We start from the raw sequence: 16,278 nt of genomic DNA on the forward strand, positions 1-16,278 counted from the left end.
AAATTACCAGGACTGGATTCTGTCTGCTCCACAGAGCCCTGCTGGCCCTTTTGCTCTCCCTGTAGATACTTTGATGCACAACTTTGACCACTTTGCCTCTTGTCTTATAATATCTCATATCATGATCACTTTGGCAAGGACTGTGGTAGTGCAGTGGGTTTGGCCTGTGCCTGCTCTTTGGTGGGTCTGGGGTTCGAGACCTGCTTGGGGTGCCCTGTGACAGACTGGTGTCCCATCCTGGGTGTGTCCCTTCCCCCTTACGCCCTGTGTTGCCGGGTTAGGCTTTGGTTTGCCGCGACCCCACTTGGGACAAGTGGCTTCAGACTGTGTGTGTAATAATCACTCTGTATAATTTTAGGTTTGGATTTTTTTTATTCTTATGCAGGACTTCTAGCTGCCTGCTCTTCTTTTCCTGAGTTGTGAATTTCTGAGTGTGTGTGTGTGTGTGTGTTTGTGTGTGTGTTTGTGTCTTGTTTAAGTCTCTTCCCATTGATTTTGAGATAATTATAGCGGCTGCCTCTTTCTCCAAGTGTCTCCAGGGATGAAAATCTATATTGATCCATTTACATATGAAGATCCCAATGAGGCTGTGCGAGTGTTCGCCAAGGAAATCGACATCTCCTGTGTGAAGATCGAGCAGGTCATTGGAGCCGGTAGGTGGTTACCCAGTGATAGCTAAATGTGGGGAGGTATTGGTTTAGCTAAAAACTGGCCTAAATTCATTAATGTTCCCTTTTTGTATTCCAATATATCTTATTTGAGCTCCTGGGCTGTTGGTTCATATATGGGATTTATGTGTTTCAGGCATGTTGGTGAGTCTAAATTGCCTTTGAGGTGTGTGTGTGAGTGAATGAGTGTGTGATGGCTATGTTGTGGGCTGGTGTCCCATCCTGGGTTTACCCTGCCTTACACCCTAAGCTTCTGGAATAGACTCTGAATCACCACATCAGTGGTTACTGATATTGGATGGATGGATGGATGGATTATATTCCACCAGTGTAAATTTTTGGCCTGATTCTGAAATATTGATCATTTTCCTGTAAGGTGTAGTGTGGAAATACTCCGATATTGTTACTGTTTTGCTGCATTTTCTCTGAGTTTATAAGGTGCCATAGAGCAGACAACATTCTGATTTAAGTCTTTATCCCCACATTTCAACCATTAATGGAAATTTACATAAGTTACAACATTATGTTAATTGTGTTTTATCTGGTCTCCTGATGATGAATCAGGGTTTAAACTATGATGCCCTGCGATCTGATCATTCACAGGAGAGTTTGGAGAGGTGTGCAGCGGGAACCTGAAACTGCCTGGGAAGCGAGAGATGGTTGTGGCCATCAAGACACTGAAGGCGGGCTACACGGAGAAGCAAAGGCGGGACTTCCTGAGTGAGGCCAGCATCATGGGCCAGTTCGACCACCCCAATGTCATCCGCTTGGAAGGTGTAGTCACCAAGAGCACCCCCGTCATGATCATCACCGAATTCATGGAGAATGGCTCATTGGACTCCTTTCTTAGGGTGGGTGTGCTCTCTTCCCAGATATCCCTCTCCCTGCCCTCTTTATGAATCAAAATTTTGCCTAAAATTATTATTTTTGTTAATTTGTATTTAGCTGACCCTTTTCGTTCAAGGCAAGTTGCAATGCTAGACTGAGCACCCTAAGCGATTTACAAGAATGTACATTGATCTAGGGTACAAAGGCAAGAGATGGGATTTGAAGCCAAGATTTTCAATCACAAAGCAACAGCTCTAACTACTGCACCACCTGCTGGCCTTCCAGAATGAAGGCCAGTAGAGGTTTACTGGTGATGACATAGTAAAACCATATTGCAGAAGTTGTCAAAGCATTGAAGATTTGAACTTGAATACATATTTAGTACTTTAACAATTTTTTTAACCAAAAGTGATTAGTCATGTGCTTTCAGGCAGTTCTCTGTAAAGCTCTTGCCTTCACCTTTTCCTTGGTTTCTTTCTTTGCAAGACTCTTTCATTGACCAGTGGATGAATCGCACATTTCATTCCTCGGTGTGAGTGACAGAGCAAAGCCAGATTTAGAAGAAGAACGGGAAATAACCTGTCAAAAAGTAATCCTGTGGTGCTATGAATGCAGAAGGATATGTGTGAAGCTCTTTTCTCCGTTGCTTCCAAGTAGAACCAGATGGATGTTTCCCACGTCCTGAGATTTGGAGCTTGCAACCTGGCAGTCATCTTCCTGATGAGCATTGCTTGCATGAATTGTATTTGACAACACAGTGAAAACGTCACTGGGCCGCGATGACAGGCCCCCCTCCAAAGCTGGGGTCCGAATAAGGTGTTTGAAGGCCATCCTCAGAGGGCAGATTCCATTGTACATGGACATGTCATGTAGCGGTGCGCTCTGTGTGTGATGGAGCGTGCAGGGAGGAGTGTACGCTCGTGGCACAATCAATATAACCTGCTCGAGCGAAGAAGATTGACATGTGGAAGGTAGTGTGATGTACAGTGCTGTCTTAAAATGGAATCCAAGATTTCTTTTTTAGCTAGTGCTTTTCTCCGCTGTGGCTTACAGTGTAAAGGTACTTATAGTGATTTACGCATTTATACAGCTGGGTAATTTTTACTGTATCCGTTCAGGGTGAGTACCTTGATCAAGGGTACTGCAGCAAGAGGTAGGATCTCAGTCATGGGTGCTTTGAATGCATGGTGGCAGCCTTAACCACTATGCCATCTGCTGAGCCTGAATTATTTTAAAAAATCAGGAATAAACCATACAGTATGTACCAAAAAAGGATGTAGTCACCCAAAGAGCCACACGCAATTAATCACAATTTCAAAAAGAAGTCTCAAATGAGATTTTTAGGGTCAGGGGTTAGTGTTACTCTAAGGGGTTAGGGTTTTAAAGAACATTTAAAAAAACATATGATGGGTAAAGGATATCTGAATGCTCAATTCCTACTGCCTGAACACCTGCATAAGGGAAAATACCAGAGACAGGCAGCAGAAGGGAAGTTACATCTTGAAGTAGATGAAGTGTAAGAAGCAGGCCTCCAAAATACACTCCGATTCATATGTCACTTCCCGTGTGTTCCCTGCGCAGTGTGTACTGTGAACTGAGCTATAAATCCATCTGGAGTGGACATATTTTGCAGATGCTGTTTGCGGATCCAGAAGAAAGAAATGTGTGGTGAGGAATTGGGCAGTTAAAAATTCTGTAGCTTCTGGTCTCAGACCAGATGGGTTTTAAATAAGTTAGAACCAAAAGCGGGTGGGATTGTTCCGCCTGTGCTATAACCACTAGTAATAAGTTCTTGGACAGGTACTGTAGTTCTCCCTGGTTTTGATGTTTCAGGACATTAGAGATGAATATTAATACAGTATGCTGTAATGCATTTCCTAATGAAGTGACATTTGTGCTGATGTAGGACAGTGCATTGATAGTGTTAACATATTGTGTGTTCTTTCTTCCTCTCCGTTCTGTATTCCGTGCAGCAAAATGACGGGCAATTCACGGTGATCCAGCTGGTGGGGATGCTGCGTGGCATCGCCGCCGGCATGAAGTACCTTTCCGACATGAACTACGTGCACCGCGACCTGGCTGCCCGCAACATCCTGGTCAACAGCAACCTGGTGTGCAAGGTGTCCGACTTTGGGCTGTCCCGCTTCCTGGAAGATGACACATCAGACCCTACCTACACCAGCGCACTGGTGAGTGTGCAATGAAATACTTACCCTGAATTGATATAGTAAATATCAGATATATTTTTAAATATTTTTTATCCCTTGCTCACATACTCTATCTTCTCATCTGTGTCTTGTCACTGTCATTCTGTCTGTGCTGTGGTAGTTCCTGTCACCAAGACAAATTCCTTGTATGTGCGAACATACTTGGCAATAAAGCTCGTTCTGATTCTGATTCTGATTCTGATTCTAAAGTTATCCAGCTGTCTAAATGAGTAAATGGTTGTAACTAGCTTAATATTGCAAGGTTCTTTAGTGAAGTGTCAGCTAAACGAATAAATTAAATATAACTGTAATAGATGCAACGTCCAAATTACGAACTGAGAGTTGTTGCGAGCTGTTCATTACAATATTTCATCATATAGATAGTTAATGAAGTAGCAATTGAAATACAGTACAGTGTCAATTTATGCAAGATTTGGGCATTTGAAATAGCACATATAAAGAGTTCACTGTATAAACCTTCCCGGATATAATACTATAATGCACACAACAATAATAATACATATAATACTAAACATATTTATGAAAACTGCATTATTCAAAAAAAAATTATTCATAAAACATGTAAGGAACTGTAAAAAGTGCTTCAAAAAACTTACAGAGCAGTGTTTACTGTAGAGTTTTGTACTGGGAATGGAGTAAGAATACACAATATTAATAATAATTCTCGAGAGGATGCTGAGAGCTGACAGAGAGCCATGTGAGGGACTACCTTGGGTATCATGAGTTCCCCAGCGGGGGCTGATGTAGGATCACTACTAGCTCAGCTGGCATATAGTGCATTGAAAAGGCTTATTCATATGTGGAAATAAAAAATAAATAAATTGCAATGCTGAAAAAATGCAGGGCTTGCCAATATGAAATATATGTTAAATGGGCATACAATGCAACTCCACTGTATGTTTGTGCAAATCATTTTTAACTACCCATTGATTTCCTTTAACGATTTCCCAGTTGTTAATAGGTGTCAGAAAAGATGGTAGGTGTTAAAACCATATGATTTGTGTTTAGTTGTCACTTTTCTCCTAATAAACGTACTATTTAATGTATTTACATTGATTTACCTACATATACAGGAGGTCAAGTTTTTACTAAAGGAACTTAGAATTCTAAGTACCTTTGCTCCAAGGTACTACAGCAGGAGGTGGTGATTCAAACTTGCGACCTTCAAGTCCAGAAGCAGCAGCTATAACCACTGTAATGTCTGCTGATTTACATAAATGAATGATGCACTTTTTGATATTTTAAATAATTTTATGTTGGGGATATGATGTATCTAAGGGGTTTGTGTTCAGTGAAATGCATTGCTGTTTTTATCGTGTCATTTTCTGTCCTCAGACATATTTAGAAAGTACACTGAAATTGTGGGTAAATATGATGTTACGTCAAGCACTCCAGTTGTTTATTTGATCCAGACCGATTTACAAATTCAGCTACAGTTTTACCATATTTTTAAATATGTTATTTCTAAACAGTTTACAAGCTATTACTAACAGCAGGGCGGTATTACGCAGACCGGCTATCTTTATTATGGGTGGATCTTTACTATTTTGGAAAACTGGCTAGAACTCTGTGCATTGCAGTGTGTCTTCAGCTGTTTTAATCTCACCTCTTGAACCTCCAGGGAGGTAAGATTCCCATCCGCTGGACTGCTCCCGAGGCTATCCAGTACAGGAAGTTCACCTCATCGAGCGATGTGTGGAGTTACGGCATCGTCATGTGGGAGATCATGTCCTATGGAGAGCGGCCATACTGGGACATGTCCAATCAGGATGTACGTGATTTCACATCGCCCCTTGTGATTGATGTGGCCTTTACTCCATTAAGACTAGGAAATAAAAATAACCACCTTATCTCAGTTCTAGCTTTATGGAAGGGAGGTTTCATATTAATTGTGCTGCCTGGATTCCTGACAGCACATTGGTACGTTTAGGCTCAAGCACTGTGTACAGAAACCAAGTGACACAAAAAGGCTCGTCCCTCGGGCTCAGCAGTGTGTCGTGCTGCTGCCTTACAGATGAGCAGCGGTCTCCGTGGTCCAGTTATCATACTGGGAGTGAGAGAGACACATGCTGTCAGTGAGCATGAGGGAGATGGGTATCGCTGTGCTGAGAATGAGTGAGATATACCGCTGCTCTGAAAGCAAAAGAGACGCACACCATCTTTCTGAGGGTGCAAGAGAAAAGCGCTCCCACACACACCCTCATACTTACTAGTCACATTAACATCCTCAACACTCACTCAATTAGCCAGTTTAAAGCAAGAATTTACCTGATGGGACAGGCACCATACCATGCTGCGCTTGTTTATTTCTCTGACCCTTTGCTCCATGCAGATTTAACGGTTTGTATACTAATCTCCTTACAGTAGTTTATCTTTTCATATATTGAGTCTCTGTGTCATTTAAGGGTAAGTACCTTTGTCAAGTGTATGGCAAAAGGCGGATTCAAACCCATGTCCTTTGGGTTGCTAAGTGACAGCTCTAATTGCTGCTTTACCTGCTGTTCCCAGGTTCTTATTTTATCATTTTTTGTATAGAACTGACTGGCTTCCCCTCACCTTGCTCTTAAACATGGTCCACTTTTTCATTAAATAACTTTTTAAGTTATTCCTTTTGTTTTTTTTTACAATGAAAGGAGCAATAATAGAGCAAGAGACACCAATAAGATGTACTTTCCTGTTTCTGTCAGTAAAGGTACCCCTGGGTATCTCTGCTAATGTCTCCAAACCAAGACATGCTTCTCCTTGATTTATTACTGTCCGTGTAGCTGGGATATATTTTTTTAACCTAGCCAAAAGGAATTTTGTATGCAAGCCCCATTTTAAACATCTGTCAGCGCTGACTAATAGTACCAATTGAAATTCATGACACCATACTGTGATATACTGCTATTAGCTTCCTTTTGCGGGCTCCAAATTATAGGACTGATAATGGAGTGACTGAAAATTGAATATATAAAAGGCTATGTCTTTAGAGAGAGACAATATCTACACGGTTATCTTATTACACAATTCACACAGGGCAGCAATATGTTCCTCATTTATGGTAGATAGACGACTTTCAATTAAGGCTGAGTAAAGTTTCATAATTATTTCCTGTCCTTCATTTTGTCATCAGTGAAAGTTATATTACATGCCAATCTGAGAAGCAAGCTAGTAGTAGGGTGATGTTGAGGAAAACATAATAATTAGTAATTGTCTTTTTAACATTCAATCAAGTGTATATTGCAGAGCAGAAAAAGACTAAAAGTAGAGAAGAATTTTGAAGACCAAAAATTAGAAACGGAAACACATCTGTATAGTCTGTTTGCACAAACAAGGAATTTAATGTGGTACATTCTCATTCAGACACATTTATTATTATTATTAATAATAATAATAATAATAATAATAATAATAATAATAATAATAATAATGACAATAATAATAGTAATAATATATGCAAATAGTAAAATGAATTACGGGGTGTGTATATGCATATTTAATTAATATGAGTATAGAAGCAGAAATAGCAGTGATTGTTCTGGTTATAATGAACATTTTGGTAGTTGATGAGGGACTCTGAGGGAAAAAGCCCTTTCTGTACTTGAAATTCTGAAAGTATTTACAGTTTTGGCTACACCACTTGGGGGAAGTGGCCAAGTTATGAGTATAGACAGTGTAAAGTAGCAGGTGGAGAGTGACGCAGTTATACGAATGGACATTGGTATCTTAATCAGCCAGCGAGGGAACACCACTATAAATCCTCAGAGGACATGTGCCATTGACGGGGCTGGTTGGGGGAGGAAGGCTGAGACAGGAGGGCACGCGGAGAGTCCCTCTGCCGCCAAGCAACTGCATATTTTGGATAACAAGGCGCCGTCTCCTTTGGTCTCCACATCCGCGGTTTTACACGGAGCTTTCAGATGAATCGTGTTTTCCTTCTCTGGATAGATGAGTCTCGGCCGGTGCCAGTCTCCACGCTTTTAAATCGTGGCCGTTGGCCAACGCGTGCCAGAAAGAGTGGAACAGTTGACATTTGTTGAATGAATAAGAGGGGACTGTGGGAAAATAACCAAGAGTGAAAGTAACCATACCGAGCTGTGTATATACAACACACGGTGCCGTTTGACATGGGCATGAAACACAAACACGTGAAGTGTGCCAGATTTTTTCCACAATATTTTGATAAAAGTCTATTAACCTTGCTTTTGGGTATGTATTTTGAAGATAGTAGTGCCCTCAGTGTTTCCCCGACCCAACTGAATGAACTACGAAAGGATTCTCAAAATTGTCACATGATCTGCTCGAGCCATTACAAGTGCCAATACTATGTATGTATCCATCCATACATCTATTATCAATAATCCCTTGTCCAGTATAGGGCTACGGAGGTCCAGTGCCTATCCTGGAAGCACATTGTGTGAGACTTGGAAAGGAGGCTAATCCATAGCAGGGCAATCACACACACTTGTTCACTCAGACTCTAAAGGCAATTTCAAGTTGTCATTTCACCTGAACACATGTGTTTGGTCTGTGGGAGGAAACCACAGCAATTGGAGGAAATCCACACAAACAGTAAGGCACCAGTACGGTCTCCTTTGGTGCAGTACCACCACCCATTCTGTATTGCTTGACATCTTTAATGAATTAGTTTTAATTAATTTTTCATCATTGCAGCCATTATAAATTGTAAAGAAGTCAGAAGGAAGGTCAGGAAACTTCTTTGTAGTGAAGCTTTCGGGCTACTAGTTGGATCTGAAGCACATGTTTGTCCTGATCACCCTATAGGTGATCAATGCCATTGAGCAGGACTACCGGCTGCCCACCCCGATGGACTGCCCAGTTGCGCTGCACCAGCTCATGCTGGACTGCTGGCAGAAGGAACGTGGTGACCGCCCCAAGTTCAGCCAGATTGTCAACACCTTGGACAAGATGATCCGCAACCCCAACAGCCTGAAGGCTACGACTCCGCTGTCATCTGGGTAAGCCTGGGGGCCAAGGGATGCTGGGGGGAGGGCTGAGGACCATCATGTGGCCACCGTTACAGCTATGCTTCCATTAAGGTTTGGGAAATAAAAGCATGTGTGCATTTAGTCTGTTTTTATAGGCCCCAGTGACGAGCTGTGGTTTATCTCTGCTCTATGGCTGTATCAGCAGCTGTATAATAAAAGTTCCATTAGAGTGTCGTCCTGTGGACACAGGAAGTCCTGTCTCCCGGCATGGGAACCAGCTCTGTCCCATGCTGTTCCGCTGACAGCTCGGGGCCTTCTACCGCCCCTGTCTGCCCCTGACACACTCTCCTCGCCTCAGAGCTCACGCTTCAAGAAGCACGTGATGCTCTCTGCGCTGAGATCCAGCTCCTGTCTTTACAGGACCCCGCAGAGCGCCGCGCTCATTTACATACAGTTTATACATTCATCTGACACCATTAAATGGCCCTCACCGCAGGACACCGTTAAGTGCAAACAATAAAATCTGGCACTCAGCCCGAGCGAGTAAAGTCCTTAAACTTTTGCAAATATGACAAAACAGTGCAGAGTGTCCTGCCCTTTTATGAATATCATTATTTGTTTATTCACCAGTACTTTTACCCAAACAACAGTTATACCTGTTTATACAGCTGGGCATTTTTCGCTAGACAGATTCAGGTGAAGCACCTTTTTCAAGGACACGGTGTTACGGCCCCTTTCTGGCAGTCCTTAAGAGCCGTTTTACTTGCCATCGGGGGTCTGATCCAAGTACATGCTTATTTGAAAACTGGTTTCTAAAACATGTAAATACATAATTCTTTACCCTGACCTCTAAAAAGTTGGGACAGACGTTTAATGGCTAAATAATTGAATTAGTGGTACGTGGCTTCTCTTTGCCTGTTTGCCAAGGCAACACCATTATATGGAGACTTACACAAGGAGCCAGTTTGTCTCTTGTGGTCTGTGCTGAGGATTCAGTCGGTAGCATAGCTTCAACACAATAACCTGTGTAAGTCCAAGACTTCCTTGTCATACATGATGCTGTGATGTGTGTGTGCAGAAGCACAGCTTTCAGTTCCCTCTGAGTCTATAGAGCTCTGTTGAAAGTGCTGATACGCAATCAGTGTGCCGAGGTGCGTAGCTTGTTGAGTTGTGTTGACCATTTTAAGCTGCATTCAAAGTCTTGATATGTGTAGAGTCTGTTAGTTTGAGTTGCACTGAGCTTGTTGAGGTGTGTTGAGGTGCATTGACTGTACATGAATAGGTGACTTCAGTGTGTTGTCTTAATGAGTGTTGAGCTTGCTGAGCGTGTTAAGGTGCTTTGAATGTTTTGTGTCGAGGTGCGTTGAGCTTGTTGAGTTTAGCTGAGCGTGTTGAGATGTGCTAAGCATTCCAAGTTGTGTTGAGTTGTTTTCATCTTGTTTTGTGGGGGTTTGATAAACTTGATGTGTGTTGAGCATGAGTTCTGTTGAGTGTGGTAAAGTGTGCAGAGAGTAAGGTACACAGATCATGTTCAGGTGCTCTGAGCATGTTGTGATGCATTGAATATATGGGTGTAGGCCTCACAACATGTTTATGTTCCCCAGTGCCCACCTGCCCCTGCTGGACCGCAGTGTGCCCGACTTCTCCAGCTTCAGCACAGTGGACGAGTGGCTTGAGGCCATCAAGATGGGCCAATACAAGGAGAACTTTGCCAACTCTGAGTTCAACAGTTTTGAATCGGTTTCCCAAATGACTATGGAGTATGTGTTTTTTCCTTCTTTCATTTTGAAGATTAACAAAGCTCACATTTTTAAACATTTATGCAGACAGGAATTTTTACAGGAGCACTTCAGGTAAACTGCCTTGTAACAGTGTCCCTGCTAGGACCTAAACCAGCTGCCTTTTGATTGAATCCATGAATGTATCTCTTTAAGTTCTACCCTACCTGTTACTTTAAGTGCACATATCTGTCTAAATGGACTGTACCATGGAGAGGGACAGCTGTTACGGGAAGTTTTCCCAACATCTTCACTGAGATCCGCTGTACAGGCGCTGTGTTTTTCGCAAAACTGCGTTTCCTCATCTGTTGAACATTAGCCGTCAATGTAATTTACATTCCATAGTACAGGGAGTGCAGGCTTAAGAGTTTGACTTGCTGGACTTCCAGTATTTTAATAACAGTTCTCTAATAACAGTGTAGTCCAAGAGGATGTCGTCTGCCAACATTTGGATTACATCTTAAACCCATGTCAGCAAATACCATAATTCTGATTTACGCGAAAACATATCAGAATAGCTGTGCAGAAGCTATGGCCAGCTTAAAATGTGTGGTTTGTGTGCTACACTACAACTATTTACCAGTCTATATAGCAGGGTTATTTTTGCTGTATCAGTTCAGGATTAGTGAGTTGGTCAAGGGTACTACAGCAGCATCAGGGTTTTGAACCTATCTCCTTCAAGTGCAAAGAAATATCTCAAACCTGTGCTACCTCCTGCCTGTAATCATTTAACTAGGTTTATTACACTTCTTATTTATGAACATTTAACAATTAAACATTTCAAATTTATTTTGCTTTTTTAACTAAACTGAACGGTTGAATAATTTAATGGGAGAAATCCGAAATCCAGTTATGCTGCTCAATGATTTGTTACATGCAGTTTTATGACAAAGGCAGCACATTTCTTTTAATTTTATCCAATATCTTATTTTGCTAATATATATGTTAATGTCTTTTAGTCCTTGTACTGCCACTCAGTGTTTTTTCCAGCGCTCATTACTTATCTGTGCTTATTTACCTCCCTCATAGTGACATCCTCCAGGTGGGTGTGACACTCGCTGGCCACCAGAAGAAGATCCTCAACAGCATCCAGACCATGCGAGCCCAGATGAACCAGATTCAGTCTGTAGAGGTGTGACCTGCTGGGAGGAAAGAGGGGCAGGCCGGAGGTGGGGGTGACCTCAGGCCCCCACACAAACTGTGTCCTCCGGAAGATGACCTCCAGTCTCCCCTCACCTCCACTGCGATGCCCATCCTCCTGCTCCCCAGTCCAGGTGTGAGTCCTCAGCAACCCACACAGGTCTGCACTGATCAGCACAGATCAACAAAAATCAGCAGGGCAGAAGGTGCTGGATGAGCTTCTAGAATCTTCCGCAATCAAGTGTTTTTTTTTTTTTCCTTTTTTCATTTCTTTGCTTGCTTCATTTTATTTTGTGATTTTACGAATCCTTTTATTTGATCATTTTTGTTTACAGTTTTTATAGGAACTTTTGTAAAGTAAAAGTGTAAAGGATATGGCCAGGACAGCTTGTCTAAATCTATATATATATGCCTACAAATATATATAGATAATGTGTGTGTCTGTAAGTCAAACTGAATGAAAATACTTCCCTTTAAAAGGGCAAAAAAGGAAAAGGGACAGAGGGTAAGGCCAGAGGTGTCTGTCCTCCACAGGTGGTTCTTAGAAATTTAACTCAGCTGTTACAGAAATTTTAGACGGCAAATTTGCCCCCAAAGGGAAATGATTGATGGAAGAAATTTCAAGAACCTCAAATATCCTCCTGTTGCTTAGATGGGAGAATTTTTTTTTTTAACCATAAAATGGGTTTTCCTCATACAGCAGCTCACTTTTTGAGTGGACTTCAGTAACTAGAACGTTTAATACACTTAAATTGTGGAAGCTAAGGACATTTTTATTTTCTCACGATCAATAACCTTACTTAACTGTGTAAATTCTCGTATTATCTTCTGTGGGACAAGGAGAAAAAAGTTTTTACTTCCTTTTTTAAATACATTTCAGTTTGCCAAATGGAACACCTTCTCATTGTACCTCTGATGCCATCAACGTGTTCATATCAGACGCACTCAACCAGTGATGTCATCACTGAGACAGTCCTCCGCTGTCACCGCCCGCATTGGCTGTTTTCTCACTTCTGGAATCAGTGATTCAACACACATTATGTGACACGTACATTGCTATGGAAGCTATTGTCATTTTTATTTTCTATAAAAAATAGTTGTGCACATTCACAGTGCTGATTTTGTTTTCTACCTTGGACTTGCTGTATAGAAAAGAAAGTGCTAGTGCTGTGTGTTACCTTCATGTATTGTTTACAAATGGGGCCGTAAGTGCACACATGTTCCGGTCCTCATGTAATAATACCGTTATCTGCACAGCTTGGCGCTGCCATCCCATAAAGCAGCCACTCCTGCGGTCCCTGAGCGCGTTCAGTCAAGGGGCTGCTTCCCAGGAGGCTTCACTTTCTTTACAAGACACTTTAAAAGAACCCACATGCTGGCTTTCAGTATTTACTTCTAAAGTTGCCCAGCTTGTTTTTTTTTTTATCTTTCTTTTTTTTAATGGTGATGAAAATTTAAGATTCAAGGAACCTGTTTTCTTTTCACATCTGGGGAGTTCTTTGCAGTTTGTATGGTGTGTTTTATATGCACTACATTATAGGAGGACTTGGGATGTTAAATGGAGATGGTGGTCACACTCAGTGCTGTGATGGTGAGCACTTAAAGACCCACGACAGGGAGTGCAGTCTTGGAGAACGGCAGCCCCGGTCAGGGAGGGAGTCTTAGTGAAGACTGGAGTTTGGTCCTAGACTACTTTAAACCGTCACTTCATGTCTTTTTTGTTTTCCTCCAAGTTCATTGTCTCCCATCAGCCCTGACTAAATGCAAATAGAGTCAAGAGTTTTCCATGTTTAAAAACAGCTTGAGCCAGATTATTTATAAAAATGTGTATTATTTTTAGGTGTCAGTTCTTTGAGAACAGCTGCTTTTAGGATCCAGAGCTTTCAGTCGCTGAAATGTGTCTGCACTTGGTGATTAAATTGAGAAAGTGTTTATGTTCAATTTGACCAGATCTGCCGGGATGATGGAAATGAAGATGCCACTTCCTGTTGCTGTGAGGATGTGTCATTTAGAAATGGTCCATCTTGGTACAAAGATGTGTTGAGAAATAGGACACTGAAAGCACATCTGACTGCTCTCACTGCGACAAACCAGGTTGTTGTTAGATTGAGGCCACAACTCCAAGCTACAGGAGGTGTGTGGAAAAAAGTATCTCCAAATAAATATATTGTTAGTGTGTCGACATTCGGCACTGTCCGCGTGATGGCCAGTTAACTGTTGTTTATTTTTGCTATGTTATCGCCTTTATTTGCTGTATTATGCCATTCATGGCTAGGGAGGTGACTGCACCCAGTAGCTGAGGAACAGTCTTGATTTAATCCTGGTTGTAGAACAGTGGACCAGCTCTTCTCCGTAGGACAGTTGTTTTAGGGATTATGACATGATGTGAGAAGAGATGATGATATGCTTACCCAATCTACATGTGTTTTTTGGACTTGGAAAAAGCAGATGAGAGTATTCCTCAGCATGTGCCATGGGAAGTACTGTGAGGATATTGGCTACCGGGGGCCACTAGTGCTTGCCATCTGCTCCCTGTATGAACACACTGAGAGCTGTGTCCATACTCTCTGCATTTAGTGGAACCCACCAATACTGGGTTTTGTCTCCACTTCTCTTTGAAATTTTCATGAGCATGGTATCAAGGCGTAGCCAAGGCTCAGAGGGTGTCCAGTTGGAGAGACTAGGAGTGGCATCTCTGTCCATTTGGCCTCATGTGACTATGACCATCTGCTTGCGCTGAAGTGTGAAGTAGCTGGTATGAAAACTGGCACCTCTAAGTCTGAGATCATGGTCCTGTCCTGGAGGAGTGGGCTGCTGCAGGAGGGATGACTGCCCCTAGTGGAGAAGTTCAGGTATCTTGGAGTCTTGTTTATGAGTGATGGAAGAAGAGAATATTGAAAGGCAAGTTGGTTTGTTCCCATCCTCACTTGTGGTCATGAGTGTTAAGTGACCAAAAGAACAAGATGGCGGATACAAGCAGCTGAAACGAGGCTTCTCCTCAGGATCAGCAGGAGCCTGGTGATACAGGAGAGTCTCAGAGTCGCTGCTCCTCCACATCAAGGGGAGTCAGTTGAGGTGGTTCAGGCATGTCAAAAAAATGTCCCCTGGTTGCCTCCCATGGGAGCTGTTCTGGGCATGTCCCACAGTGAAGTAACCCAGAGACAGACTCAGGACATCATGGAAAAATTATAATTCTTGGCTGATCTGGGAATACCTTGGGATCACCCAGGAGTTAGAAACATGAAGGTTTGGATCTGCCTGCTCAACCTGGTACCACAGTGGTCCTCTCCAGGAGAAACAGGAGGAAAGTGACCGATGTTACGCCATTCAGATTTCTTAAAAACAAATATGTGCTTCCAATAACCAGATTAGCCGTTCTTCCGAGTAGCTCACATTTTCTTTCCTTTAAGGCTCCATGATCTTGGAGAGAAGGCAAGAGAGAAAGATGCTTGCGTTCACATTGCTCCTCCGGAACCCCAAACACAGAGTCATGCCCATATGCGGTGATGTCACTGAGAAAATCCTCATTCACCGAGAGCCTTATTGCCTGGTACCTGGAGTAAGAACAGGAAATCATCATGATCCTTTTGGGGAGAATGGGTCTCTTGGTTACTTATAACACCCGTGTGCACCTTTCCAGCTCCTTTTCATCTCACTCACTCTCTCTTTTTTGACCTCATGTACTGTAATACAGGTCATAACAGAGTACATTATCCCCCCAAAAAAAATGAAAAAAACTGTCAAAAAAGGGAAACCTCATTTGAGTAAATGTGTTAAACTTCCAAGCAAAAGCTCAGCTGACTGTAGCTACAGTGTTATTTTTACAGGCAACTGTAACACGTGGTCATATTTACAGTGTTCTGCAAAATATTCAAACCCTTGACCAGCAGTCTCAGTGGACTTAATCACAAATGGTACATTGACGAATGTTCTGCGTGTGCCCAGTCAAAGTCCCAATCTAAAAGAATGGGCCATAATTGCTGCCAAACAGTGTGTAAAACTGATTTATTCTTAGGCCAAAAGATTCAGAACTGATTTCTGCAAAAGGTGCTTCTACCAAGGATTAACATATGGGGTTTAAATACTTATGCAAATACAAACAGCATATTTCTGCTTTTTCCTTAAAAGATATTTCCTTATGTAAAACCATGACATGTGGAAATAATTCTGAGTTTCAAAGGTTTAAAAACAAAATATTACAGAGAATGAAATTTCAGCGTACCATTTGCGATTCAGTAAGATGAGAGAATTTATCAAGAGTCGTAATACTTTTGCAAGGCACTGTGTGTGTGTGTGTGTGTGTGTGTGTGTGTGTGTGTGTGTGTGTAATTGACCGTTTTTAGAAAGAGACATAATAGGAAAAGAATCATAGAGATGGCAGTAAAAACACTCAACATAAGTACATGCAGAAATGTGTGACTCATATTTATGCTCAAATTCCAGTGCTGGAGATCACAGCTCCTGTAGTACAAATCCAAGAATTCCTGAATTACACATTCTGTAGAGCAAAAGCCTGCTCTTCGTTACATGACAGCTGGACTCTTACCACACACATACACATGTGGAGGCAGGAATCCGTGGACATTTGCTAAGGTCAGTCTAAGAGGTGGGGTTCTTATCCTGGGGCGCATGGACCCCCGGGGAATTGTCACAGGTCTGTGAAGTATTGGCTTTTGAAAAAAACACCGTCATACTGAATTGAAGT

The 16,278-nt window shown here is 42.1% G+C and overlaps 1 protein-coding gene across 3 annotated transcripts in view; it reads left to right on the forward strand.

Moving 5' to 3' along the window:
• The window catches only part of ephb2a (eph receptor B2a), a 125,288-nt gene extending 113,423 nt beyond the window's left edge, over positions 1 to 11,865 (forward strand). For 2 of the 3 annotated variants that reach the window (XM_018750634.2, XM_018750635.2), the window contains exons 10-16: positions 531 to 653; positions 1,272 to 1,519; positions 3,470 to 3,685; positions 5,346 to 5,495; positions 8,492 to 8,685; positions 10,260 to 10,415; positions 11,463 to 11,865. In XM_018750634.2, coding sequence (XP_018606150.1) covers positions 531 to 653; positions 1,272 to 1,519; positions 3,470 to 3,685; positions 5,346 to 5,495; positions 8,492 to 8,685; positions 10,260 to 10,415; positions 11,463 to 11,571 — 1,196 coding nt within the window. In that variant the 3' untranslated portion in view covers positions 11,572 to 11,865. The remainder of the gene's footprint in view (positions 1 to 530; positions 654 to 1,271; positions 1,520 to 3,469; positions 3,686 to 5,345; positions 5,496 to 8,491; positions 8,686 to 10,259; positions 10,416 to 11,462) is intronic. The other variant, XM_018750636.2, reaches the window with a different exon arrangement.
• The last annotated feature ends 4,413 nt before the right edge of the window (positions 11,866 to 16,278 follow it).

Source organism: Scleropages formosus, chromosome 2 (genome assembly GCF_900964775.1).
Source record: "Scleropages formosus chromosome 2, fSclFor1.1, whole genome shotgun sequence".
Taxonomy (NCBI): Eukaryota; Metazoa; Chordata; class Actinopteri; order Osteoglossiformes; family Osteoglossidae; genus Scleropages; species Scleropages formosus.